Source organism: Melospiza georgiana, chromosome 2 (assembly GCF_028018845.1).
Source record: "Melospiza georgiana isolate bMelGeo1 chromosome 2, bMelGeo1.pri, whole genome shotgun sequence".
In the NCBI taxonomy this organism is placed as follows: domain Eukaryota; kingdom Metazoa; phylum Chordata; class Aves; order Passeriformes; family Passerellidae; genus Melospiza; species Melospiza georgiana.
This window is the reverse complement of record NC_080431.1, coordinates 20,661,697-20,687,428: the sequence shown is the minus strand read 5'-3', so window position 1 is coordinate 20,687,428 and position 25,732 is coordinate 20,661,697. Positions and strand designations below refer to the sequence as shown.

At 42.3% G+C, this 25,732-nt stretch overlaps 1 protein-coding gene across 9 annotated transcripts in view; it reads right to left on the bottom strand.

Moving 5' to 3' along the window:
• Positions 1-3,141: 3,141 nt before the first annotated feature.
• Positions 3,142-25,732, bottom strand: part of LOC131097096 (synaptic defective enhancer 1-like) — a 28,983-nt gene continuing 6,392 nt past the window's right edge. The window contains exons 1-6 of one of the 9 annotated variants that reach the window (XR_009116033.1): positions 22,793-22,890; positions 15,905-15,986; positions 6,931-7,016; positions 5,665-5,838; positions 4,036-4,143; positions 3,142-3,213 (exon numbers count right to left, since the gene is read on the bottom strand). Coding sequence is in view for 2 of the 9 variants with exons in the window: in XM_058045811.1 (XP_057901794.1) it covers positions 3,244-3,273; positions 4,036-4,143; positions 6,931-7,016; positions 22,793-23,048 (480 nt within the window). In the remaining 7 variants the exon portion in view is untranslated. Of the gene's footprint in view, positions 3,274-4,035; positions 5,839-6,930; positions 7,017-13,368; positions 13,437-15,904; positions 15,987-22,292; positions 22,403-22,792; positions 23,049-25,732 lie in introns of those variants that run through there. The other 8 variants (XR_009116028.1, XR_009116030.1, XR_009116031.1 and 5 more) reach the window with 8 other exon arrangements.

Sequence of the window (25,732 nt, the reverse complement as noted above, 5' to 3'; positions counted from 1 at the left end):
GGCACACATGGAAAGCCAGAGCCTCAACACATTTGCTAGTGGCTTTTGCTTCTCAAGCAGTGCAATGTCTTTGCATATCCAGCTTCAGGGACCAGGCAGTTCAGCACTCTATCCTCTCTGTCTTCCCTGCCTGCCATCCTCCTCCCAGGAGTCCTGTGTTGTTTGTGCTTTACTACAACCACACGCCTGGTGCTCTGGTCTCTGTCGGCAGCTCCTTCTACTTGGAGACTGGTGACAGAGGCCACCAGCGTGCCTCTGTCAGGGGTGACCTGGCCTTTCCACCTGCCAGCATCGGGTGCTGTGCCATCAGCTGCCAAACTGGCACAGCTCCACCGGCTGCAGCAGCTGAGCGTTTCTCTTGTCACTCAACCCAGGACATCTCCACGGAGTCTGATAACACATCTGCTAATTAATGCCAGTTGTGATCATTGGTCAGATCCTCAACTGGGTTAAATTGAAACGCGTCCATTTAAGCCTGTGACAATTAGCAGCAGCTTAGAGCTGACCCGATGGTTTTCTCTATGACGTGAATATGTGTCTTGTTCTAAGTGAGTAAAACCCACCAACAAATTGCATAAAAACTGCCAAATTATCAGAAAATGAAATGAGTGTTAGTAACTCCAAGCCAAGACAAAACTACAATGGTGGCAAAGTGATAGCCCCAGCTATATTAACAACTTTCTGAGCCATCCAAGTTCCTTATAATAAAAATAATTAATAATAAGAGATATGCTTCTGGACACATTCACCTTTCTGTAAAGTAAGCATAATGAGTCTGTGTTTTGAAAAACAGACTGTCAGAAAATTTAAGTGTGATTCTATTAACTTGTAAGCATAGTGTTTAACATTTTAACAATAGAATAGATAAAATCTATTGTTGAATTCAGTTTTTAAGATTTGTAAAGCAGCACTAGTAAGTGGAAAGGAACAGTTCAAGAATTTTCTTTGTATTTTGTTTCTGCCCTTTGTCAAAATTTTATTGCAGTCAATACTTCCACCCTGTTAGGTTGTATTACCAGTTCTCTCAACCATAACAAGCAGAGTTGTAGAAGGTATTAAATCTTAAACAGAGGTAAGTAAGGTACTCCTGGAAATAAAGCAAAAGTTTGATAGGTTGTGTCAAAAGGAACTGCAGTTATTATTATAATTTATTATTTGTTAAGCACTGACAATGTGCTCAGTTCTGCTGATTAAGTTTTTCTGAGCAAGTTCTACTGATTATCTTCTGAGGACAACACACTGTACTACAAAGAAGATATGTGACAGCTATCAAGACTTTTGCTTTCAAGACTCACTTAGCAAAACAATTACATGCCAGTTATGCAGGTTTTATGGAAAAAAAGAGAGAAAATGCATAAACTGAGTAAATATCATGACTTTTGTGTTCACTAATTTTCCTACTCCAGATCTCTCACTTCAGCACTGTCTGACAATCTCAAAGTTACAGTGAGATTTGAGGAAGATCTAAAGCCTCATCCCTGTTTATATTCAGTTATAAGCATCATGTTATATTAGAGGCATGCACACAGGCTGTATTGTTAGAATCTGTCTTTGGATCTGGGACTCGCTCCCCAGCAAGGGCAGAGATGGCTGAATGGGGCCAGCCTGAGACAGACAAAAATCCAGACTGGAGACAGACAACGCCAGACTCACACATGCATTTCCTTCATGCCACAAAGCAGACCAGACTGAGCCAGCCTGTGCTCTACCCATAGGTGGTGATCTGACCGTACAAAGATATTTGGGGTGCAGGTGCCTCAAGGGAGCCTTCCTATCCTTGCTAGAGGGCTCTCAGGGCTGTTTCTCTAACAGACCTATTGTTAAGTTTCTCCAGCCTGAGCTATAGGCACGTTCTTGGGCATCTAGGAGTCAAGGATGTTTGGGTTTTGCTGATCTAGAGGCACTGCAGATATTCTATTCCTGTTAGCTCTGTGCCTGGTTTATATCTACTTTAGCATGTAAAGAAATCACAGTTTCTCCCTTCACCTTTACCCTCAGATCATTTATGTACAGTTTACCTCCAGTGTGGAAGATCCTCCAAAACAGGCATTTGATGGCAAAATAATGTCCATGCATCGGTGTATGCACAGCAAGGGACAGGGCAGAGGACTGCTCTAAGAATCTCTGGCCAAATTTGCATGTCAGGAGGGTGCCAAACAGATATTGTCCCTTGCCCCAGCCAGGCAACACCTAGGCTTTCAAACCACAGCACTGCCAGGGTTCCAGCTGTGCAGATGTTCTTAGACGAAAAACTCCCTTTTGTCTGCTTCTATCCTTTAGCCTGCACACTTCCCTAAATCCTGCCAGCATGCTTTTTTTTTTTTTTTTTTTGTAACTGACAGAGAGAAGTGAGTTCTTATATAAATCTTTTGTGTGAAGATCAAACTGCGCACATGTAGAACTATTTTTTTTTTTAGGGAAAAATCTGCCCTAAAATAATCATTCCATGTTATCCTCACAGAGCGCCTGCACTGCCTTTTAAAACGCATCCAAGGCCACCCTCAAGAGCAGACTCAACGCTGTCAGCTGCAGCTGAAGCATTTGTGCACGGAGTGTGCACTGTGTGTGCACGGAGGGCAGAGCGTGGGCAGCCCGGGGCAGGACTGGGGTCAGGGGCAATGCAGCTGGAAGGGACCGTAATCTGAGTTGCTCCTTGCAGACAAAGTCAGCCTTTGTACTGATAGAAACTTGTGGGGCAACTCAGGAGCCGAGCTGGGTCATGTGAAAAAGGTGTTTCTTTACCTAGCCAGCTTGGACTCCTCAAACATCCAGCTGGCAGAGCCTGAGGTTTCAGTCAAATCTTGTAAGTTAACATTAGTTTACTAATAGACTGAGGAGCAAAGGATTTGGCCCTTCATAGCCTTTCATTCACAAACTCAGAAACTTTTGTAATGGAGAGGAAAATCAGTAAAAATTATCACCCGATAACAGTACTATTGGGAAATTCTTTCTAAAAAAAGAAAATACTGCAGAAGATTGCCCCAAATGGCAGTACACCAGCAGTTTTAGAGTCAATTTCAGTGCTGTTTTGTTTCACTGTTTACAATTTAATTACCAGCTAGAAAAATGATCAGGTATTAGGTATAGTGAAGCCCCCATGTGTTGCACCAAGCAGTAGCACAACTCACTGTAGCAGCTTATCTTTGGGAGGCCTCTCTCTCTCCCTTTTTCACTATTCTCTTCATCCTGCTTCCTTCTTCTGCTCCCAATTTCCTTAAATACAATATAGTCAGAGTTTTGCACTCAGCTTTCATTTTCCCAGAAAGGACAGCCCTTAAAAAGCAGCACAAGTTATTTTACTCAAGACCATAAAAAGGGACTTGCACTCCAGTGCAGCCATCTAATAGACAGATGAACCAATTCCATTAATATAAAAACATTCTACCTGTGCCCTTCCCCCAGCAAAGCTTTTGCCAAAACTGGAACAAAACCCTAATCTAGCCTTTATTAAAGTGGAGAAAAATCAACTTCCTTTCACTCTCCCACTCATTTTCCACCACTGTGATTTTCTAAATTTCAGGCAGGCCTGTGACCAAGAGCTACAGGGCCAAAAGTGGCTGGATGTGCTATATTCCTGGCCCAAATGGAAGCAGGAAATACTAAACATCTTGCATGGAAGCCTGTTCTCATCAGGTTTATAGCCCAGCTTTTTTCATCAAAAGCAGTGAGGATAGTACACAGTTCAGAAATGCATCCAAGCATATGGGAGTCTCTCTACACTAATCCTCCTTTTGAGTTTCATCCAGCACTAAATCAGAGCCACACCGGAGAGAGAAATAATGCAATAGCTTGTGGAAAATACATGGCTCCTCTCTGTTAGGGTATGGAAAATCAAACATGACTCACTTTTCTCCTTAAAAATTGTTGGAGGAATATTAACAGCATAAAGTATGACAGAGATTGGAAAAGAACAAAAGCCAGATACCTTTTAAACTTGCCTGCCCTGGGACTGTACATCCCTGGGTAGCCTTTGCTGGGACAGCAACAACAATCTTGGAAGAGTAACAGGATAATGACACAGGTGACAAAACTCACCTGAGAGGCTAAGAAAACACCTCTTTGCAGAGTTAACCTGCAATGCTCACAGCATTGCAACTGCAGCCACCACTTTGAGAGGCCCCCGAGATCATCACTGCTGGAATTCTGGGGAAGAAGGGATGCACAGTCATATTTTCCCAGACAGAATACAGAGCTCTCTGTCTGGGGGAGAGAAAGGGCTTTGCTGAGCTCATCCAAGGACAAGAGGGCCCTATGGCTGCACTGAGGCCCAAAGAGTGTGCTGTCAGTGCTGCCTTGGAGGTGGGAGCAGAAAAGGCAGAGTGCTGACACCCCACTCCCCACCACAGCATCTGGCCTCACCTACTGAAAGCAAAAACAGAAAAAGCGATAAGAGGAGACCTACACAAACTTCTCAAGATGCTGTAGCAGAGAAGCACAGGCTGACCAGGCCTTGAGCCCTTCATTCCCTTTTCAGTATGTCAAAAGTAAAAAAATTCGAAATACAGCCCTGATCCACAGGCTCCAAACGCCACTCTCTGGACTTCAGACAGGGACAGAAATGAAAGTTTTTAACAGAGCTTGCTTCAGGAGTGCTGATGTGTTTGGGAGCTGAAAAAGAGCTGTCAGCTGACAAAATGATGTGGGTAGTTAAGGGTACAAGTTAGGAGAGGCATTGGCTATGTAATTAGCAACAGGAAAAATAAATGCAGCTCCAAGCACACAGGCAGGTACACGTGCAGAGCCAACTTGGAACTTGTAAACAGCCTATTGTTTCCATACATAAGGATTTGCAAACAGCCTATTGTTTCCATACATCAGCATCTTCAAACTTGAATTTTTCTTGATCACATTTATTGCTTTTTCCTGATTAAAAGGAAATTACAGAAATCCCTTTTTTTTCTTAATTTTCTAAAAGAAAGAAATCAGTATTTGACTTCTAGCTCTTGAAAATTATTGACCAGAATCTTGTTTGGCATAACTCAGCTTTGCTATCATAGAATCATAGTTATCACGGAATTCTAGAATCACAGAATTGTTTGGGTTGGAAGGGACTTTAAAGACCAACTAGTCCAACTCCTCTGCCTTGCACAGGGACACCTTCCACTAGACCAGGATGCTCAAAGTCCCATCTAACTTGGCCTTAAACAATTCCAGAGATAGAGTATCCACAGCTTCTCTGGACAACCTGTTCCAGTGCCTCGCCAGCTTCTCAGTGAAGGATTTCTTCCTAATATCCAATCTAAACATACCCTCTTTCAGTTCAAAACTAAATTGCCATCTACAAAGCAGAGCATCTTTACTGAGGCTTAAGATTTTCTCCCATATGCTGTTTCTTTAGAACAACTTGTCTTCCTCTTTTTCTTTTTTTTCCTTTTTTTTCACAATATGCATCTGGTTTAAGGTGACTTTTTCTTTCCCAGCATATGGAGCAGAATGATTATGATGATTTAGATTTATTTTAAATCACAACCTACTAAATGGAAAAATAAATGCTAATATGTTGATATTGTTTACTTCTGAATGAATTATTGATATGAATGAGTAGTTGCTTCTATCATAATGTCTTTATTAAATGAATATATTTTGAATTAGACATCCTTAATTAAGAAATCACATTTTTTCCTGAAAATTCTTTCCCTGGTGCTAGTATAAAAAATACCTTACATTACTCAATGGAGAAAAAAAAAGGCTGGTGAAATTATTCTATTTTTTATCTTTTCCTTTGCTCTGTGAATTTGGCAGTGCTTTGTGCATATTCCCTTTCACTGCTTCTCTTCTCTAATCAGTTAAGTGAGGCTCTTTCCCCTCTGTTGTTTGTGTGGATCTGTCACATAGCACCTAGAGACAGAAAAAACCATTTTAAGTAGGAAAATGCAAAACACAAAAACTAAAGGATTGAGGATCAGATACCTGAAACTCCTCTCAACATTTTCTTTCAAGCTGAGCACGTTTCAGATTAATAGTGACTCTTTAACATAAATAATGATCTAATGAAATAAATATGAAATAGAAAGAATCATAAAAAGAATTTTACATTTAAGAATGCCATCTGTGTAACACTTAGCCTAACAATGAAATCATTTCAGTGCCAAAACAGCTCACTCTCCTTCCAGCACAAGTTACAGGAGAGGGTAATGGCTTTGTAAAATGGCATAAAAGTCTGAGCTCAATCACAGAAGGAACACCTGGGTTCAAAGTCACTCTGCTTCACACAGACAATGGGTCTCACACATGAGTTTTGAGCTCACCCCTGCTAATGTTTCCACCTCGAATCATCACGAATTTTTCACAAAGCTGACGATTTTTATTGCAGGGATATAAGATTTTGTGGGTCAAGGTGAGGGAATCTTGCAACAACTGACTCTCTGCTTTCCAGCTGTGGAATCCAGAGTCGGTATTGTCTGGCTGAAGTGCACAGGACTCAGAAACAAGACCCTGTGTAAGTACCTCTGCCGCAAGAAAAATTCCCTCATTCCCTCACCTAGGACTTAACACCAGAGCAGCAATCAGTTTGGGGCCAGTGTCCTAAGCTGCAGGTCTCGCTGGGCACGCACTGCGTCGCAGAACGGAGATGCTGTTTCTGAGAGCAGGGAAGCCAAGCTCTTGCCATGTGCAAGGCGGCGCAGCAGAGCCATGCAGAACACAATGGAGATTGTTTGTTTATACCAGCCAAAGAGAAGGGAACATATTTGTTTTGAGTGAGCTGTGTTAGAATACATATTGTTGTATATGCCCAGGCCTCATTACGCCATGCTAGTCTTCAATATGGATCAGATCCTAAAACTGCTCGACATACTGAAATAAATGTGAGTTCTACCCACAGAACATCTCCAGACTTAGGCCTCATGTCTGTCAATGTCATCTCAAAAAAACAAATGTTCAAAGAAGAAAAACAACAAAAGTATCTTAGAGACTGTGGAGGATGCTCACGTGTGGTAGATGCCATTCAAGGGTATGCTGAGGAATTACTTGGAGAGAGAGAAATCCACACACCAAGACTGGAGAAAAGAGTGGGCCTGAAAAAAAGGAGAGAGAATGAAGCTTCATGAAAGAAATATTTCTTACTTGTATTTCAGAAGTCCCTTCACATCAGCAATGAGGATGCATTAACATCTCCTCAGGCAAAGGTGGCCACAGCACAAATTTTGCTTAAAGATATAATCGTGAGGGCATTCACAGAGGAAGAGTTAAAGTGCTGTTCAGTAAACAACCTGAAGTGCTGTATGCTGTATTCATATAAGGAAAGGTATGAGCCAACGGAGAGAGATGTTCAGCTGCAATCAAAGAGGATCTAAGCCTAACTGAGCGCTCACATGACAGTTGGGATCATTTCGGATCCCTTCCAATGAAGATAAAATAGCATCAAAAGCAGAGAGGGTTTTTTTTTTCTTTCTTTTAAGGATGAAAACACAACATCATTAGTCAAATTTACTCTGAACTTCCACCTCCTCATGTTGATTTGTACTCAGGTTCAGTAAACATATCTTTCCATCAAGGTAAATAAATGTAAAAGCCCATCAGTAACTTAATTGCTTAACGATGGATGCAGTGTGGGGTGTAACAGTGTTTCTGACTATACTGTTCAAGTTAACGACCTCTCAAAAACACCTATTATACAGCTTGGCAGTAAAAAAAAAATCTGTTCCTGCTTGGAAATCTGCTTATAAAATTTCAACCTTTTTTTCCTGATGCTGGGGACGGGGCGGAAACCTCTGAGGACAATTTTTCAGGTGGACTGATGTAAAATGGAGTTTATTCATTTGAGATGCCATCCTTTGTGGGTCTGCATGACCCAGGGAAATTGGGCTCAAGAGAAGTGGGGAATCCACAGTGAGGGCAAAAGTTACACAGCCTGGGGAAAACATCTCCAAATTAAAATGCTCGGGGTTCTGAGTGGGACCATTTTCTGGGAGGGGTAGAGGGCTGGGTCTGCAGATGTCAGGAAGACGTCTGATCCTGCATGCATAGCACACACCTAGGGACATCTGGAAATGTGACCTCCTCCTCTGTCCTTGCACACCTAGAGCACTGGACTGAGGACCCGTGAGAGAAAGCAGTTGTTCCCATTAAAACCAAGGCGTTTAATAGAGGTGAAGGCAAAATCAGCTCTCCAGTGAGAGAACAGTGAGGGTGGAGGGTATGCCAAGCATCTGAGAGTGAAATCTGGCTCACGGTGGGCAGGCAGGCTCAGTGCAGAGGCACAGCTGCCAGCCTGACATGATGGATCAGAAAAGCTACTAAGGAGCTGTGAGAGTCCGGGCAATTGAAACAAAGCAAAACATGAAAAGGCAATAGGTCAGACCTTCTTTGCAATCTATCAATTAAACAAGCATCCACTTCCAAAGGAGTATGATGTCCTAAGCAGTAGACATCCCAGCACGTGATTGCTACTGTGATGGAGGGACAGGCTTACCAAAAAGAATTAATAATAATAATTACTAGTAGTGCTAATAATTTGGTTGAAATTGTTCTTTAGTGAACCCCTCTGAGGAAATAACATGGTTGGGCATTTTGGCTTAATTCTATAGTCCCATACCAGCTTTACTCAGCCTGTTTAAAAACAAAGGTGTGTTCAAATCTGTCCATTACATACATACATGGGAGGCTTGTGCCAAAATCTTGCCCTCCTTCAGTTAGGCAACAGTGGTGAGTGCCACAGAGTTGGCTTCAGCTGCTTTCTCCAAAAACCCTGAAGCTTTCAGAAACATTCATTTCTGCTGGCATCACTCAACAGCTCATTGTTAGGATTTGTACTCATTGGCATGCAGGAACTGAGACTGATGTACAGGGTGATCCAGAGTGACAGCCTTCAGCCCCAAAAGTGGATACCTGCTTCCCTTAGAGTCCAGCAACTCACACTTGACTCAGAAGGATATATACAAAAATTATCTTTCCTCTCTCATTTGTGCGTGCTAAAGCTAAGTGTGTTCAGCCAAATTAGCAATCAGGCAAACTGTGCACGCAGAAATCTGCACTCGTACAAACTGTGCATTTTTTTTGTAACATTCCAAGATTAAATATCTTGACAAAAGATGAAAACCCTTTAACAAATTTGCCTCTAGAGAAAAGTAACATTTTTTTATTCCATTTACTGTCAAACGACACATAGTTGAACACAGTCCTATAGGTTGATTTGTTGCTTTAAATAATGTCACTAACATCCAGATATCAATGTGATGGTACAGAAAAAAGAGTTCACATTGAGCTAGATTCAATTACAGACCTAGAAATTGAAATTAAGTCTGATGCTACATGCTTAATTCATGTTTGTGTGACTGAGAAAGGGAGTATCTGGTTTACCTTGAATTTCCTGCCTTAGTGTGGTGAAAACATGACCCGTCGCATTAATTAAAAAATAGTTTACAAATGTAACTTAAGTGGTATTGCACTGGCAGGAGGAGACAAACACCTTTTTGTCCTTGACATGTTATGTGATATAAAGGAAGCTGTTCAATAGCTTTTTCCTCGATTCCAAGGTAGGTCTTACAATTCCCACTGAGGAACAGGAACAAAGGTATGATGACACTTCGCAACGAGAAGCCAAAGATTGTGCTTTACTTTAAAAAAAATTTAAGCATTTATCCCTCAAAACCCATAACCCTCTTCTGACCACACCGTTTATACAGGTGCCTATAGGTAGCTGTCACATATGTTATGCAGGTCTATATTTATCTAATTTGAGCATGTTACTCAGGTTGATATTTTCACGTTTAATACCCCAAAATACCATATCACAGCAATGGACTTTCAACCAGCACACATTTGACTACTGATTTCACATATGCGGCTGGGACTAACTTTTCTCCTAATATGGTGATGGCACAGGCACTATTTAAATGATTCCTGAGCCTCGTAAATATACACCAGATGTATCTTTTGTAAATGTTACATTTTTCAACATCTCAGCATTTGTGAATAGTTGAAAGCGATGCCAGCCATGCTTTAATGGGGCACAGAAGCGTACTGCATTCAAAGAAATGGCACACCATTGCAATAGTCAAAATTACAAGTGCTGTCAAAAAGCTACATTTTTGCTTTATTGATTAGCACCAGGTAACACAGTGCTTCACATAATACCTTCATACGTGCCTCTTTCAGCTGATGATGTTTCTCTGCACATGGACAACACAGAGAGGGATGTGGAACTTCCCTGGGGCTGCTCTGGGGAAGGAGAAGGGCAGAGGGGCCTGGAGAGTCACATGAGGCCAGAGGTGGGGGCAGAAGGGCTGGGGGAGCTGCCACTCCCACAGCCATGGTCACAACCCACTGCCATAAGGATGTGCCCACCGTCCCAGAGCTGGGGAGGGAGCAAAGCTCACCTTTCCCACAGGTACTGATGCAGTTTGAAGCTACGACACATTTTCCTGCAGCTCAGGCTTCTGCTGCTTGGTCCTCCCTTGTTGCACAGGTAACTCAGCACCAGGGAGAGGTATCTCTGTTAGGGACCTCTCTGTGAGCACAGGGCGAATTCAGCATAAGAAGAAGCCACCTCCTGGGCTTTTCCAGACCTCTCTATTTTCCTAAGCTTTTCCTGGCTTTCCTGTGTCATTGCAGAAATCTCACAGAAGACCCAGGAGCATTTGAGTAACAGGTTATGGGAAATGTGCTCTCTGCACCTTCTACCTCCTCACACTCGCCCACCACCACCACATCCAGACTGCCCTCACAGTCTCCCCATTAGCACCAGGCAGTAAAAGGAGCTGTCAGAAATCAGCCATCACATTTGCCTAAAACTGCAAATTTTTGTGGAATTTGTTCCCCAATTCTCTCACAGATAAGAGGAAAGATCTTTATAATATTGCAAAATTACTATTATTTGCAAGGCAGAGTGCTTTTGCTCAGTGAATTTTGTGCTGTAATTGCACCATGCAACCCAGTTCAGCAAATCAGCTAAAATCAAAGCTAGGTGACACAGGACAATAAACTTAGAGGGAATGGACTAGACATAATGCCCCACTACAAGTATTATTTCCAAGTTCACAGGCTTGCAAATTAAAATGTCCCTGGACCAGTGCCATAAGAAAGAACATTAAAAATCAGGGGAAGAGGTCTGGGCATCTGTTAGAAGAATCTAATATATACCAAATGTGTATGCTGAGCTTCTTAGATATATGCATTGCTGAAATATAGCCTACGATTAATGTAAAAGCAGAAATCTTTTAATTGTATTTTTCCATTTGATATTCAAATGAAAAAAATATATCTTATTAAACACAACGCTTGGCTTTGCTATTTTAATAAAAAAATAAGTTGTTGAGGAAAAGAAAAGCAAAACTACTGATTCCTTTCCTTATGATGATCAAATGAGCCTTTCATGTTTGTATCTTATACTTCACTTTTTAGCATTTTGAGGCAAATAGCAGATATCAAAACTTAGTAAATAATCAAAGACTTATTCAGTTTTCCAAACTGTCATGCTGCTTATCTTGTAATAACTGATCTCTTAGGTAGCATAAGCTATTTAATTGCTACTGAAGATTATTTGAATGAAAAATGAGACGACATTCTCCCTTACCCCTCAAAAAGACAAAACTATATTCTTCAAAAAGACACATGCCGACAGATAGATTCTGATCTCTTCTACACATGCACAAGTGCAGTAGCTAATTTTACAAGATTTGATAGGAGCTGTGTATCTGAGATTACACCCTGTCCTCCAGACTGCACATTCCACATGGAAAATGACTTAATTTGGAAATAAATTTTGTTGCTGATAAATCCAGACTCTCAAGTCTCTGGGCATCCAAAGAACCAAACCTATTAAATTATTGTAAAAAACAGCTACTGCATTTTAAAGGGACTTTTTACAGTGTTGGCAAAGTGCGTATTCATGTATCCCCCCTGACATGATAGACTGTAATGGTTCCAGTCTGTCATGTCAACCATCTGCATATTAAACAGTCCCCAAGTACACATTGACACAGCAGACCCTAATAGCTCTGAAGCTGTAACAATCTATTGAGTCAATAATATGCATGTTAAAGAGCATCTCCTGTACTTCCATCAATATCTTTTATCTTTTCCTTAATTTCTATCTTCTTTTTTATATGTATATTCAGAGTAAAAGTTTTAGGAACCTTTATCCTTTAATGTGCTGCCACAGATGTGAAACATGTGGCACAGAGAGGCACATGCAGTAGCAAAATCCTTCCCTAGTATTGGGGCCAGACCTTAAAATAAGAACTGTAATATTTTTACACTGACAGCATACATTCTTCCAGATAAGGTGGAAATGGCCCCTCTTTTCTGCTGGGCTGGACGCAATGATAGTGAAAAGCCCGGGAAAGGTTCCTGATGATTTCATGGGCTTTGGATGGAGCCCAGTGTGATGATACTCATTTCCTATTATGCATTTCCTTCTAATTAAATGAAATAGGTCACAGGGGGAAAATGAAACAAAAGACAAATGTATTTACTTACAGTAATATCAACCCCCCAAAAACGGCAATCAAAAACAAGAGAAAAGATAATACAAAACATACTGTCTCTACATTAACTTGAAATCATGTCTGTTACCACAGTCTTAATTCATTCCTGCATGATCTTGGGATCTTTTATACCATAGAAGAGAGAGACTGTTATTTAAGCATAAGAAAATGGAGATTTTACTTCTTTTGTCTAAATAACTGGAGATAAAAATTCTAATTTTCTTTTGCTTAACTTCACCGTACCCTGCTGCAATCCTTTCGCTCCCTGATTACAGGACTTCCCCATCTTCTTCCAATCTTCTTGGTCTCTATAAGCATCACAATTTGGCTTACACATTTAAAAGTGAAACCAAAGTACAATTTGTCTTTCCAAAATGTAGACCTAAGGACAGGGAGGTCACCTGACCCTATCAGCAGATCTTAGCTGTCCTAAATTCCCTTCTCCTTTCCATTAATTTGATACCAATGTATCTTTGATGCACATAGGGATTTATTCCAGCATATTCTTGATTAACTTTCACTCCAGTGAGAACAGAATCATGGTACTCTCCCTCTTGCTTTCCAGGAGTGTGCAGTTCATCCTACCTCTGCCTTGCATCACTCCATGTCCCGAAGGCACACTGGACCAGATCATCTACTTCTGTGCCTCATTCTGTACAGCATCCCTTAACCGCATGACAAGCACAGAAGGCACCTGCCTTCTATGAAGTCCTTGGTAACATCTCGTAGCCAGCAGGCTTTTCTTCCCAATGTAATGGTAGGGAAGTGGATCAGATGTCCACATGAATGCCCAGGGATTTGCCCAGCCATGAGGCATGTCCTCAAAACCTCAGACTAGTGCATAAACTTCATCTTATATGTGTTGTCTACTGTGTGTCTTATCAGGACAGGACTTTCTAAACTATGAATAACACGGTACTCAAAAAGCCACAGTAGTCACCTTTTGACCTTTTTCACTGAAGATCTTGCAAGCAGATTTAGTTTTGGGCAGGATATGATTTTCTTCCTAAATGAAAAAAAAAGCTATTTGAAAAAAACCTAAGCAAATGAACAAAACCTAAAGAATGGGTGCCATTAAAACAAACAAAAAAAAAAAAAAAAAAAAAAAAAAAAGAAAAAGAAAAAGTCACTGAAAGTCCTGCTATGTTGCCTGTATTTCCTTTAGCTGAGGGAAGCAGCCCCAGTGTAGCTCTGGAAGTGCTTGTTCCTACAGAAATGGTTTGTTGTCAGGTCCTCTCTGTGATGCTGCAACTCATCACCAAATTATAAATGAAGCACGGTCTTCTCTCTGTAATATTATGGGTACAGCTATGTCCATTTGAGGAATATAGGTCCTCTCTGGACCTCCTGCAGGAGCTGTCCTGTTATTCACTCTGGTACTTGCTGCAGAGCAACCCAACAGCCTAGACCGGTCCAGCTCTGGTGAAGGCAGTAACATCACACAGCAACCACACAGCAGGTCTGGATAATTTATGACATCCCTTCCTCCTCTGACACTTCTGTTTGTGCCTGATGAGCCTTTTAGGCTTCCCAGAGCTTAACAGAATTACCAGGCAATGGCAAAGAAGGACAGGAGGAGAGCTGCTGGCCCTGCAGCCAGAGTCCTTTAACAAAAATCCTCTGCACCAAGGGTTACTGGTAGGTCACACTCACTCTGGATGGCAGTGCTTCTGGGAATTGTTCCACTGATTTAAGTGGATAGGTTGCCCAGTCCAACTCCATGGACTTAGAGCAACCGATACCTGCCACCAAGCGAAAGAAGAGCCACCAGCCTTGGTCCGTAAATGAGATCGGTAAGAGAGATGAGAGGAGGGCAACGAAGGAAACATAATGCTGTAGGTGAAGTGCTCCATGTTCCCCCAGCAACCTTCTTGTGGGTGATATGAATGTAAGGTGGGCTCGCTTCCTGCTGCCTCGTCCCCCTCCTGCACAGCCTGTTCCACGCCCAGCTGTAGCTGAGCCTACCCCAGGCTGGCCTGACCCTGAATGGAAAAATTCCCAATTACTTCAGTGAAGAGGGCTCTGTGTCATCAGACAAATGCAGGAGAGCAAAATTTGGGTAGGGCTATGATTTCACTGCCTGTGTGCATAGGATGTCTCCTTTCCTACACAGAGGAACGCTGGCCACCCTTCCCACTTTTTTGGTTCTCAGTGTTCATCACTGCACCTGGAGTTATCTCCCATTTACCAAGGAGTTGATTTAAGTGTCTGACTCAGTCACATATGTTTGGCTCCCTTATTCAGAGTAAGATTTGGCCTACTAGCTGTGAAAACAGCTTATATCACATGTGCTGCAAAGCCTAGCCAGAACAGGCTGAATAAAGGATGAAGTTTAATCATGGAAATGTTGACCTACAAATAGAGAACAAAATGTTAAACCACATGGTATAGGGTGCTGCACGCCCCAAATATCAAGGAGAGATAAGAAGAATTGAACACATTTGGAAAGTAAAGCTTACTGTTTGGGGTATGGTTGGGGTTTTTTTTTACTTTTTCTTTCTGCATATTCGGAGAGTCAGACCCACACTGTTCCCGCTCGCAATGACACCCTGGCATCCGAAGAACAACATAACACCCACCACAAAATGCTACTGCTGGCTGGCGCCGTCTAAAGCAGCAAGGTTTGGTGAGGGAGGTGAGACTGCCAAAGGCAGGAGAGTGGGGGAGTCACAGAGAGTGGGACCCGGCCGCCAGTGTGACTCCAGTCTGTGGGACCTGTACAAACTGGGCAGAGGTAAATGTGATGAGGATCAAGACCCCTTTCATCTTGTGTCCTTGAAAACTTGACCTGAGTTACCTCTTACAGCTGGGGAGTGGGGGGATGTTGTCATTATTTACACACCACCTTTCAGCTGGGACATCCTCACCTTTGTGTCTTTCACACAAAGAAGGGCAGTGTTTTTGTCAGAGAATCCATTTCCATTTTTAATCACAACCATCACACAGACAGTTAATCTCATAGGATGGGAAAACTTTCTCATAGGCTTTATTTAACATAATTTTGGGTATTGCAAAGGACAAAGAATAATTTTTTTAATCAGTCATCTTGCTTTCAATAACTCGCCGGCTTTGTCTTTAGGTACACTACATTTTAAACAAATGTAGTTAACAGCAGCCGGCCAGGCCTTACTGACTGACAACTGTTCTTTACAGGATTTCTATGTGCCAAAGAGCTGGACAGTAATATCCATTTGGTATTCATGGAAGGTACTTGCAGAACAATAATGACAATAATTGCTTCTGATTCTTGTGTTTACAACACTGCCAAAGTATCATTAGAGCCTTATTTATAGATAATAATGCTTATTAATCACACATATTTGAATTTTGGAATGTATTAGATTAATATTCTTTTGTAACTTGGTTCTGTACTAATGCTATGAAAAGCACTTTCTGAATGCAGCCCACTGGGAAGTGCTTGCCTCGGTAAAGTAAAAGCATCCAAGCCATCTGCAGGTGAGGGACAAAGGGCATACCTCTTCCTCAGCGGGCATACACCAAAGCCGGACACACCAGTTCCAAAAGCAGCTCCTTTGGATTAAAATCAGGGGCAGACGCCTGAAAAAAAAATACCGTGAAAGGTGTGATTGTAGTGTTGTTCTTGAGCTTGCTTTTTGATGCTCTATGAAAAGGTTTGTTTTCTACTGCTTTATAAAGAAACTGGGTTTGGAAGGTGAGGAATAGATCCATCTATCATCTCACTCTCTAACAGCCCATTCTACCCTATGGGTGAGTTTCGCCTGGACCTTAGAATTCCTTATCGGTCAAGAGGTTGGCAATGAGAAATATAGGAAATATACTGCAAGAAAACACTCTTAGTTTTGGTTATTAAATAATTCCAACTCTATCTCAACACCTTCTACAATTCAATAGCATGATAGAAGAAAAACAGATTTTTTTAAAAGACATTTTCAACGTGTGAAAGTGCCACCCAAATCTAAATACCAAATGCCCTATATTCACATCCTCCTTTGTTTCCCTGTAGCTCATTACAATGGTGAAAAATATACCAAAGCAACTTACAATACCAAACTCTCCAATTTTTAGTGTGTGACCAGCACCATAAATTTTTGTTTAAATAAATAAATTCCAGAACAGTGTAGAATGTTGCTTTATTATTATTATTTTAAGATAGTCCTTCAAGCAAATTTGCAGAGGCTCTGTCAGCTTAGAGACAACATTTCCATCTGTTTGGTTGGGTTTTTTTCCTTTTTACCCACCGCCGATGCAGTGTAACTACTCTAACACCAGAAAGTAAAGAAACCAGGAAGCGGGGGAGCGGGTGTTGTTTTTTATTCTGTGTGTCCATTTTGTGGTTTTTATGGTGCTCCCTGCACATTGAGGATAACCTGTTGCTAAGTGTCACAGCCCCATTGTCTCCATGGATCTTTTACACTAACAGAAAAAAGAGAAATAATTAAAATGCAAAAGCTTTAAATTGTGAAGAACACTTGTGGCTTTACCGCAACTCCCCCAAGCTGCCCCTAGCCAACATGTTTTAGCTCACAAAATTACAAAGTGATGTTGCCCCTTTAAAATGTTTCACCTATTAATATTCCAGTGTGCTTTGCTTACCGTTTTTAGAAAATGCCAGTATTGAGGTTTCCCAGGAATTTCAAACCTATCAAGACAGCCAGTGCTGAGCACAGTCCAATCATCTCTAACTGAAGCCAGGATTTAAAATTTTAAAAACTGTAATAGAGAGATTAGAGACAAAACCAAAGCACAAAGTTGGCGTCGGGATGCGGAGGGAAGCCCTGTCCCTATGGGTTCTGCACAACAGAGCAGCCCTCCCATCCCAGAGACACCAGCTCCTACTGGGGGCTGTGGGGCCAGCTTGTCCTGGGCATTACTGGGAGGAGGGTCACGGCTTCAACCACCACTTTCAGACAACGGAATTATTTCTCAAATGTGGGCACAGGGGGTGCAAAGAGCTTTGGACTGTTCCTTTCCCAGTTGCAGCTCAATACTATCCAGTCAAAACAGATCCTAAAACTTGAAAGTCCTGCACTGAGGGGACTTTGATCAATAACTAGTCATGGGTTTTCGTTCTTCTGCTAGTCCTCTTCTGAAAAGAAAACCCATAGCCCCCGGTGCACACAACCTGCTACAGCATTCACTGGCGCAGAAGCATGTGCAGATACCCTCCTCTCCCCAGCCATTGGTGGCTCCCTGAAAAGTTTGGTATATTTTCCTTAGGTTTCAGAGTGTCACAGTGCAAAAAGCTGTTTCTCTAACAGGTGTGTGAAATCTGCATCCTATTCTTTCCTAATAGTTATGAAAATAGCTAAGAGAGTTCAGTACAAGGATCCTAATTTCAGAAAGGCAAATCAGCAGTTTACAAAATCATAATTCACCCTCTGCAGTTTACAGACTTCTTATTTTCTTAACTGAGTAGTGAACAATGATTTCTATTGTTTCTGTCTTTTTTTTTTTTCAGGGCAGTGGTGTTTTAATAATTTTTTCTACCTCTTAGAAGAAAAAGGCAAAGCAAACAGTTATCACATGAGGAAAGGTACATTTGCATTTTATATACATATAGCTAATGTTAAACCCACACAAAGATAAAAACAGACATTTCCAGCTATAGAATTTTACTATTTATTATAGCCAGACTTACACAAGTCAAATCTCCATGACATTTGACTTTCTAAAGAAAAATTGCCACTTTTTTTAAATACTGAGTTTTCACAGTTCTCACTGAAGTTAAATGAAGGTGTGAATGCCCAATGCCCTTGAAAAATAGTCGCTTTCCTGCAGTATCCCTTTTCTGTTTCTATCAGAATCCCCAGTATGAAAAAGCTGTCCTTCTTGCACAAAATAAGTAGATGACAAAATAAACACTGTTCACATGCACCAGAAATTTCAGCATGAGTTAGGGTATGCAAAATCAAGTCTCAAGTAAAATCTAAGCAAACAAGCAGCAAAATCACCCTCCTAACATCAAGTGAATTTACTACAAGTTGCATTTTTGGATTTGTAGATATGGGATAAGAAAATCAAGACAGAAAAGTATTGACTGGCTTGTTCACTAACTATATCTCAATAGTAACAAATGATTAAAAAGGAAAATTCAACTGGAAAAGTTTTAAACACGGAGGAAGTTTCATAAGTGTCTTTTTGTAGTATCATTTTATTTCCTATATTTCTCACTAGGACAATATTACTCTGCTTGTATTTAACATTGAGTTTATTGTCAAATAATTATTCTTTCTGTTTTCGGATTGCATTATTGTGTATTTCTTCCTCCAGATGCGTATCATGAACATTTTTCTTTCTTAGTTTTATATCATATATAGCAACTAAAGCCTGGAATTTGTAGCTTCCCATCACCTTCATAGAACTGTAAGATACAAGCAGGAATAAAAATAAAAACATACCTTATCATCAAGTAGTATGCTAACCAAAAGGAGAAAAAAAAGCTTTGTGTATTTCTAAATAGTCCTCTAGGAGTCTTATACTTCTACTACATGCTATATATGGTTTCTCCCTCTGTTATGACATCTCTGATTATTAAAAAAAAAAAAACTTTCAAAAATGTTAAGGCACAAACCTTTGTATGGAATACTTTTAGTATGCTTTTTATTCTGACAAGATTAATAATTATCCTATAAGCATGACACAGTGTTTTAAAATGTTTTTCATGCTATGAGTTAGGATTGTGCACATAAATGTGGAAAGAAAGGTTATTTCACAGCAGAGAAAAGTATATTTAAACAAACTGTGATTAAATGGTAAAGCTGCTTAGAAAGGAAAAGCATGGGTTTTTTTCTCACCACAGTTATTCTGAATTTAAAATACGCATAGTAAGTTTCCAAAGGACATTGGGCATTTGTAATGAAAACACAAGCTACTGAAATTAATGAGAGATAATTGAGAGAACCATAGCAAATGTCCCAGAGCTTTGGCCAAAACTGGACAGAAAAAGATCCGCTTGTGTAGCAAGTGATAACTGCGTGCCCTCCCTACCAACACCACTCTGTCTTCTGTGGCACTTGCAGCCAGCTCATGGTGGGAGCCACTGGCTCTGTGGGAACCAGTCTACAGACTAACCAGGCTTTTGCTGTCCTTCAACAAGACACCTCACAAGTGCTGACAGTCCTCATGGCAGCCTTAAGTCTTTCCAAGAACACACAACTGCCTTTTCTGCTGAGCTCACACACATCCAGCACTTCCCATCGATGCAAAGACGCAGGTATGGGGTTTTTCATCGCTCAAAATGCTCAGTAATGTATGTCCTACTTATCAGTATGTAGTGACCACAATTATTGCTGGCCTGATTCGCTAGTCAAAGTGTGTAGGATGTAACCCTTAGACAGCTGAGGCACAAGGGCGAGATCAATGTGGCCCTCATACCTAACTCCATTCACATCATATAAATGTAACAATAATCTCTCCACTGACATTAAGGCCTAATGGAAATATTTCAGGGAGCAGAATGAGAGCTAGGTCCTGCTCATTCCAATCAAACAAAACTCCACGTAGCTTCAATGAACGGGACAAGCAAGATTTGGCCCATCTTGAGCAGCACAGGTTTGGCTTCCAGATGCTGAGGTCATATCCACTCGTTGGAGAAGGACAGTGAAACACTGGAGCAAATACACCTTGAACTAAGGAGACGACCAAGGGTAACACCTTGCCTGCACTTGAACGGATGGCAAGGCAAGGAGCAGCACCCAATTTGCCCCTGAGCTTTAGTGCTGGGCTTCAACCATGGTACAGTCTTTCTACTAACTTTACTTGAAGGAGTAATTTTAAAATAATTTAATGCCAAGTGCCAGAGGGCTCACTTTTTCACAACATTAAACTGAATCACATCAGTTCCCATTCTAAATATAAAAGATGATTGCATTACTTGACTCCATACTTTTTATAAAGGTCCCATTGTGGTGGGGTTTCACAAGGCATAAAAGCCCATACAGGTATTATGGGCTATATCAGTCCATTTCATCTGATTAATCATCTGCTTAAAAATGTTTTTCTTGAATCATAGTAGAAAAAATAAAATAAGTATTATTTTTTATCATTTCCAAAATTAAATTTATATTCCATAATGACCGTATTTCGTGTGCAAAATAACAAGATATGCTTACATACCTGACTTCCCTCCTTTAGTGAGTTGCTTCATTTGTAAAACATTGCATATAAGATCAGAACCTAAAATGAATTACTTGGTTTTTCTTGATATGAAATCTTGTTTAAGTTCACAGCAATTTTAAATATGATACATTTAAAATATTAATACTTCCCATATATTATTCACTGACTTTCAGGTTTCATCTCAAGTTAGTGGCACTTCATATTTCAAAGGAAGAACTGTTTCTTTTTTTCAGTACTAATGTTCTATTAATTCACTTTGTAATATCATTCTGGTTCAGACAAATAAAATTGCACTAAATTGCTTATGCCAAGAATCGTGCTAAAGTTGTTGGCACTATATAAAATTCCATATTCCATTACTATTTTATAAGTTTTTTATATCAGTGGCATCTTTTTAGGCATAATTCACAGTCCCATTTAGTTAGTTCTAGAAGGGCAAATACACACAGAGGGATTTTTATGCTGAGATGGGGGTGTATGTAGGTATTTACAGTAATGTTTGAAACTAAAGTGACTTTTGCAGTGTATCAGATACCAACTCCCAGTGAACTACCTTAATGACTTTTCCTTTATGGATATTTTTTGGTTTGGGCAGTTTTCTCTTCCAGCATGTTTTTTATCACACACATGTATAAACATATACATATACACACACATACATATGCACACACATACATTTGTGAAAAATAAATTTGTGTGCATACAGAAATACTTGAAAGGCCTCATATGCATATTATGCAACATATGCCTTTCATGTATTCACTACATACAAAAAGAAAATTCATTTTATAGATACAAATAAAATATGCTAAAGTAGTCCTTAAAGGACCCATAAAGTCCTAAACATAGACGTATTCTTCATCACATCCAAAGAACTGAAAGAACCATGGATAAATCCAATCTTTTTATATGTTCATTTATATTTTATACTTTTTACATAAAGTCCACGTGGCCTCATAGCTATTTCCAGAGATGTGGATGAAAGTTACACCTGGATAAACTGAAAACTTTAATGAGTAATGCAGCATCTAATCCCATGAAATGCCTTGCTGAAGTGAATAATTACTAAGTGCTGTAGCAAAAGTAGCAAACAGCAGTAAAATCACCTGTAAATAGATGCAAGGAACTATAAATACACTTTAGCATTTGTATAGTTGACTTTCTCTGACTGATTTCTCTCATCAAAATCAGATGTTCAGGAGGCAGAAATCCAACTCCAAGGAATGCAGATTAATACATATATATGAATATATAGTCTGTGACTAAGTTTGCAACATTGTTAATAATGTATGCTCCTTTTCTAACGCCTAGTATTTGCTCCCTCGGCAATTTTAAAAATAAGAAAATTTGATCCAACTCTTTCAAAAAATAAATTGCAAAATAACTGATGCAAATCCCTGTCACTTGTGAACACAATGAAATTATACAGAAAGGAGCAAATGCAGGAGAGGCTCCTCCTCAAAAATAGAAACGAATGCCCTGTTCCTATACGGTCCTCAAATGGCAGAATTTTGAAACATGGATTAGACCTCAAATGCAAATTAACTTCGGAAAGCAGGGAGAGGGGGAAAAAAATCAGAGACATACCAAGTCAAACACTCCTTTTCCTGCCTATCTCGTCCGCAATGGTAAAATAGGCTAAACAAAACAAGTGCACATCAAGATACAGCCAATTAAGGAATAGAGAGCGGGGGGAGAGGGTGGAGAGGAAGGCACCTCACTGAGCACATGGGGAGTGGGAGCTCAGCATCCCACCATACCTACCTTATGAGTGTTCAAAGGAAGACAACTGGGGTAAATTGGAGCCAGCTTTGATTTTTGCCATCCGGTTGCACCCGGGATGCGGGGGAGAGGGGTGGGGCAGAAGGGTCGGTCTGGGCGGAGGTAGACGGGTGATAAAAAAAGTGGGGCTAAATACTGAGCGAGGGTGCCGAACGCTACGCAAATAGTTGGTCTTTGTTTGTCGTTTTATTTTTTGGGGCGGTGGGGGGTGTGAGAAAAGGCACCGTCAGCGGCGAGGTGAGTGGGTCCCCGCACGGTCCGCACCCGCGCGGGGCAGGGCCAGGGGAGTCGTGCGGGAGCCGCGGCGCGGGCAGCGCTGCCCCCCGAGGGGCGCGGGGCCGGGCGGCGGGCGCGGGGGCCGCGCCTTCCCGGGAGCAGCGGCCGCTCCAGATGGGGAGAGAGGGGGTGCGGACCCCCCCGTTCCGTCAGTCATCGCCTCCCTAACCCCCCGACCGCTCCCCCCCCCGTCACGGCTGCCTCACCGCTCCCGGCGGCTCCCCGCTTAGAAATGGAGACCGGCAACTCTCGCCAGAGCTCGCCCGCATCCCACGGTCCTGAGGAAGGAGTTTGGGGCGGCGGGGGGAAGCGAGGCGTGGGGAGGGGGGGTTGTTTGAGAGTGACGGTGAGGCGAGGAGGAGGAGGAAGGAGGAAGGCTGGGAAGAAGGGGGTGGAGGGAGACGGCTTCTGAAATGGAGCCAGCCTAAACGGGAGACGATGCTGGAACAGGGGCTGCGTCATTTCGGGGCTGGGAGAGGGCTCAGCTCCCCTCCGCCGCTTCCCTGTCTGCAGGCAGGGAGGACAGATTACCAGCAGGCCAGGGCAGGGTGCGGGGCGCTGCGGGGTCGGGACCACCGCCGGCCGCCCTTCTCCGCCAGCCCCCGGGGCCGGGACGGGGAAGGAAAACCCCACGCTGGGAAAAGGGATAAGCCGCCTTCGGTCTGCCTAGCGATGCCAGAAAAGACAGGGGCAAGGAGAGGACTCCGGGACTCGTCGGCCACAAAGCAGTAGGCAGGACGGGTGGGGGGGGCCGAGACGAACGGGGCCCGAGGCAGGGCCGGCTCCCGCGGAGGTGACAGGGTCCCGGGACGGCGAGGGTAGGAGGAATGATCGGCATTTATAGCGCCGGGGGAGGCTCACAGCCTTTCAAAGAGTTTCAGCTGGGTGAGTGGAAATGCCTTCTGCCCCTTACACATATGGAAGCACAGCGATCTTGGGGGGAAGGGGGGTGGGGGGGGGGAGAGAAAGCAAATTTTCTGCTGGACAGTGGATCTCTTTGAGCCTATTGTTATGTCCTATGGCAGCAATTAAAAATAAACTTTCTTTCTGCAGAGAGGAAGTAGCAGAGACTGAGGGTCTGAAGCTAGCAAGTGGCCAGCAGCTACCCTGATCTTTTCTGGCCCACGCCAGCAGGGTGGTGGCCTGGCCCTGTACTGAAAGACTGAAGGCACAGTATGCTGCATGTCTGAGACTTAATAACTGGCCTGGGAATACCTTTCCTTCCTTCAACTCTTCCCATCCAGTCCAACACAGTTTCCTTCTGAAGCTCATCCCCTCAAAAGCTTTCTAAAGTCAGCTTCAAATACTCACGTTCACATATTTTAATTTTTTTTTTTATTATTTTCATACCATCTCTGTGGTCCCATATTAAAAAGGCAAAGCTGCTCAGTGGCTTGAGACCACAGGTGCCATCATGGAGGTCCATAATGAGTATCAGTAAAAAGCAAGAGAGAATTAAGTCCCCAGGCCAGATTATAGTCCTGGTACACAACCATGTACAGCCTTGTCCAAGCCTTCTGCAGCACCTGCCACAGTAAAGGTGTTGCTTGTAAAGTCCTGACAATATTGACCATAGTCATTATTGTTATGTGCATTAATATTTTGGCTTCTTTTATGACTCTGCGCATGTGTGTGGGGGCAATATCTGTCTGTGTGCATGCTCATACAAACACATTTATATCTATGTATATATTCAATAGTGATGGGCCTGTTAAACTGAACAGTGATTTCTCTCCTACAGATAGTTGTATAATACACACATAGTGATGATACCTAAGGTGTTTGGGGGTGGGGATGCATAATATCTTATAAATTTGAAGTTTTTATCAGGCAGAGCAGATTACTTTAAGCGTTCAATTTCTCAGCGATCCAATTTTATTAGGATTTACTATCATTTGTGCTGCACATCCCTGGGGAAATAATGCTTTGATTAATGTAATCCTGGGCTGGGATCCGCCACATGCCCCTCTCCCAAGAGAAGGGCCCTGTTTGACAAACAAAAATAGAGCAGCAACTATTGCAATCTGCACTCACCTTTCACAAGCACATAGACCCACATGCACACACAGACACAAAATATAACCTTCTCCTCCCCCCAACCCCAAATACAATAGCAGCATCTCAAAACAATGTGCACTTATTCATTTACACACAATGACTCTGATTCAATGTGGGCTGTACAGTCCAGCCCTCAAATGCATAGAGACGGCCCAAAAAGGATTCTGCCCTGTCCCCCGCTGAGAAGCTGAAGCATCTCTGGGAAGCTCAATGCTTCTCTCTGTTCCAGGCCCTCCTTGGGCTCCCAACATTTCTGCCTCTTTGTTTCCCACTGCAGGGCTTGCCACAAACCGATTTCAAGTCTTCTCCTTCAGACCCAGGGGCTGGAGAAGCTGTCCCTCCAAGGCTCCCTGGCACCTACTGGGGGGACATGCGCCTCTCTAAACGGGCCCTGGTAAGTGAATCACAGCCAGGCACTCTGCTCAGCTCACAGGGTGAGTGGGGGAACCCAGAAAGCAACATCAAAGAGAAAGACTTGTCACATACGTTTTTAAAGGGAAAAAAAGAAGTATTCCTCTGCCTTTGGGGGTTGCTGGGGTTTGAGCATCTTTGTTCCAGCCACCACCACCACCTCCCCCCCCCGCGGCTCCCCCCCCTTTCTGTTTGTGTCAAAGGCTGGCAGGAACAATAGCGTTTAAACAGAAGTAAATATGCCCAGATCAGAGCCCAGCCCCAGAGAAAGGGAAAGCTTTCTTTATATCCCTAGGTGAACTGGCCGTTGTTCCCCCTTTTCCTCCTTCTCCCCTCTTGCCCACAAAACAACGCCCATTCCCGGCAGCCCAAATAGCAGTTTAATGTTGAATTTCTTCCTTCCACCCTGCCGGAACAAAGCAGGTCCCACTGCGCCTGAGGAGGACATACAGTGTCACAAAAAGGGCTCTGGCAGCATTCGGGCCACTCTTTCCCAAGTCCGGAGTAATAAATCCAGGGGAAGAAGGAGGGGAGGGATCTACCGTCTGGAGATAAGGAGGGATGCGGTTTGCGCCAGGGTTTTCAATAAGCTGCTGCTCTCTCCTTCGTGTTTACCCACTGACCCCCAACACGGTGACTCAGCGATTACAGAGCACTGGGTGTCTGCGTGTGTAAGG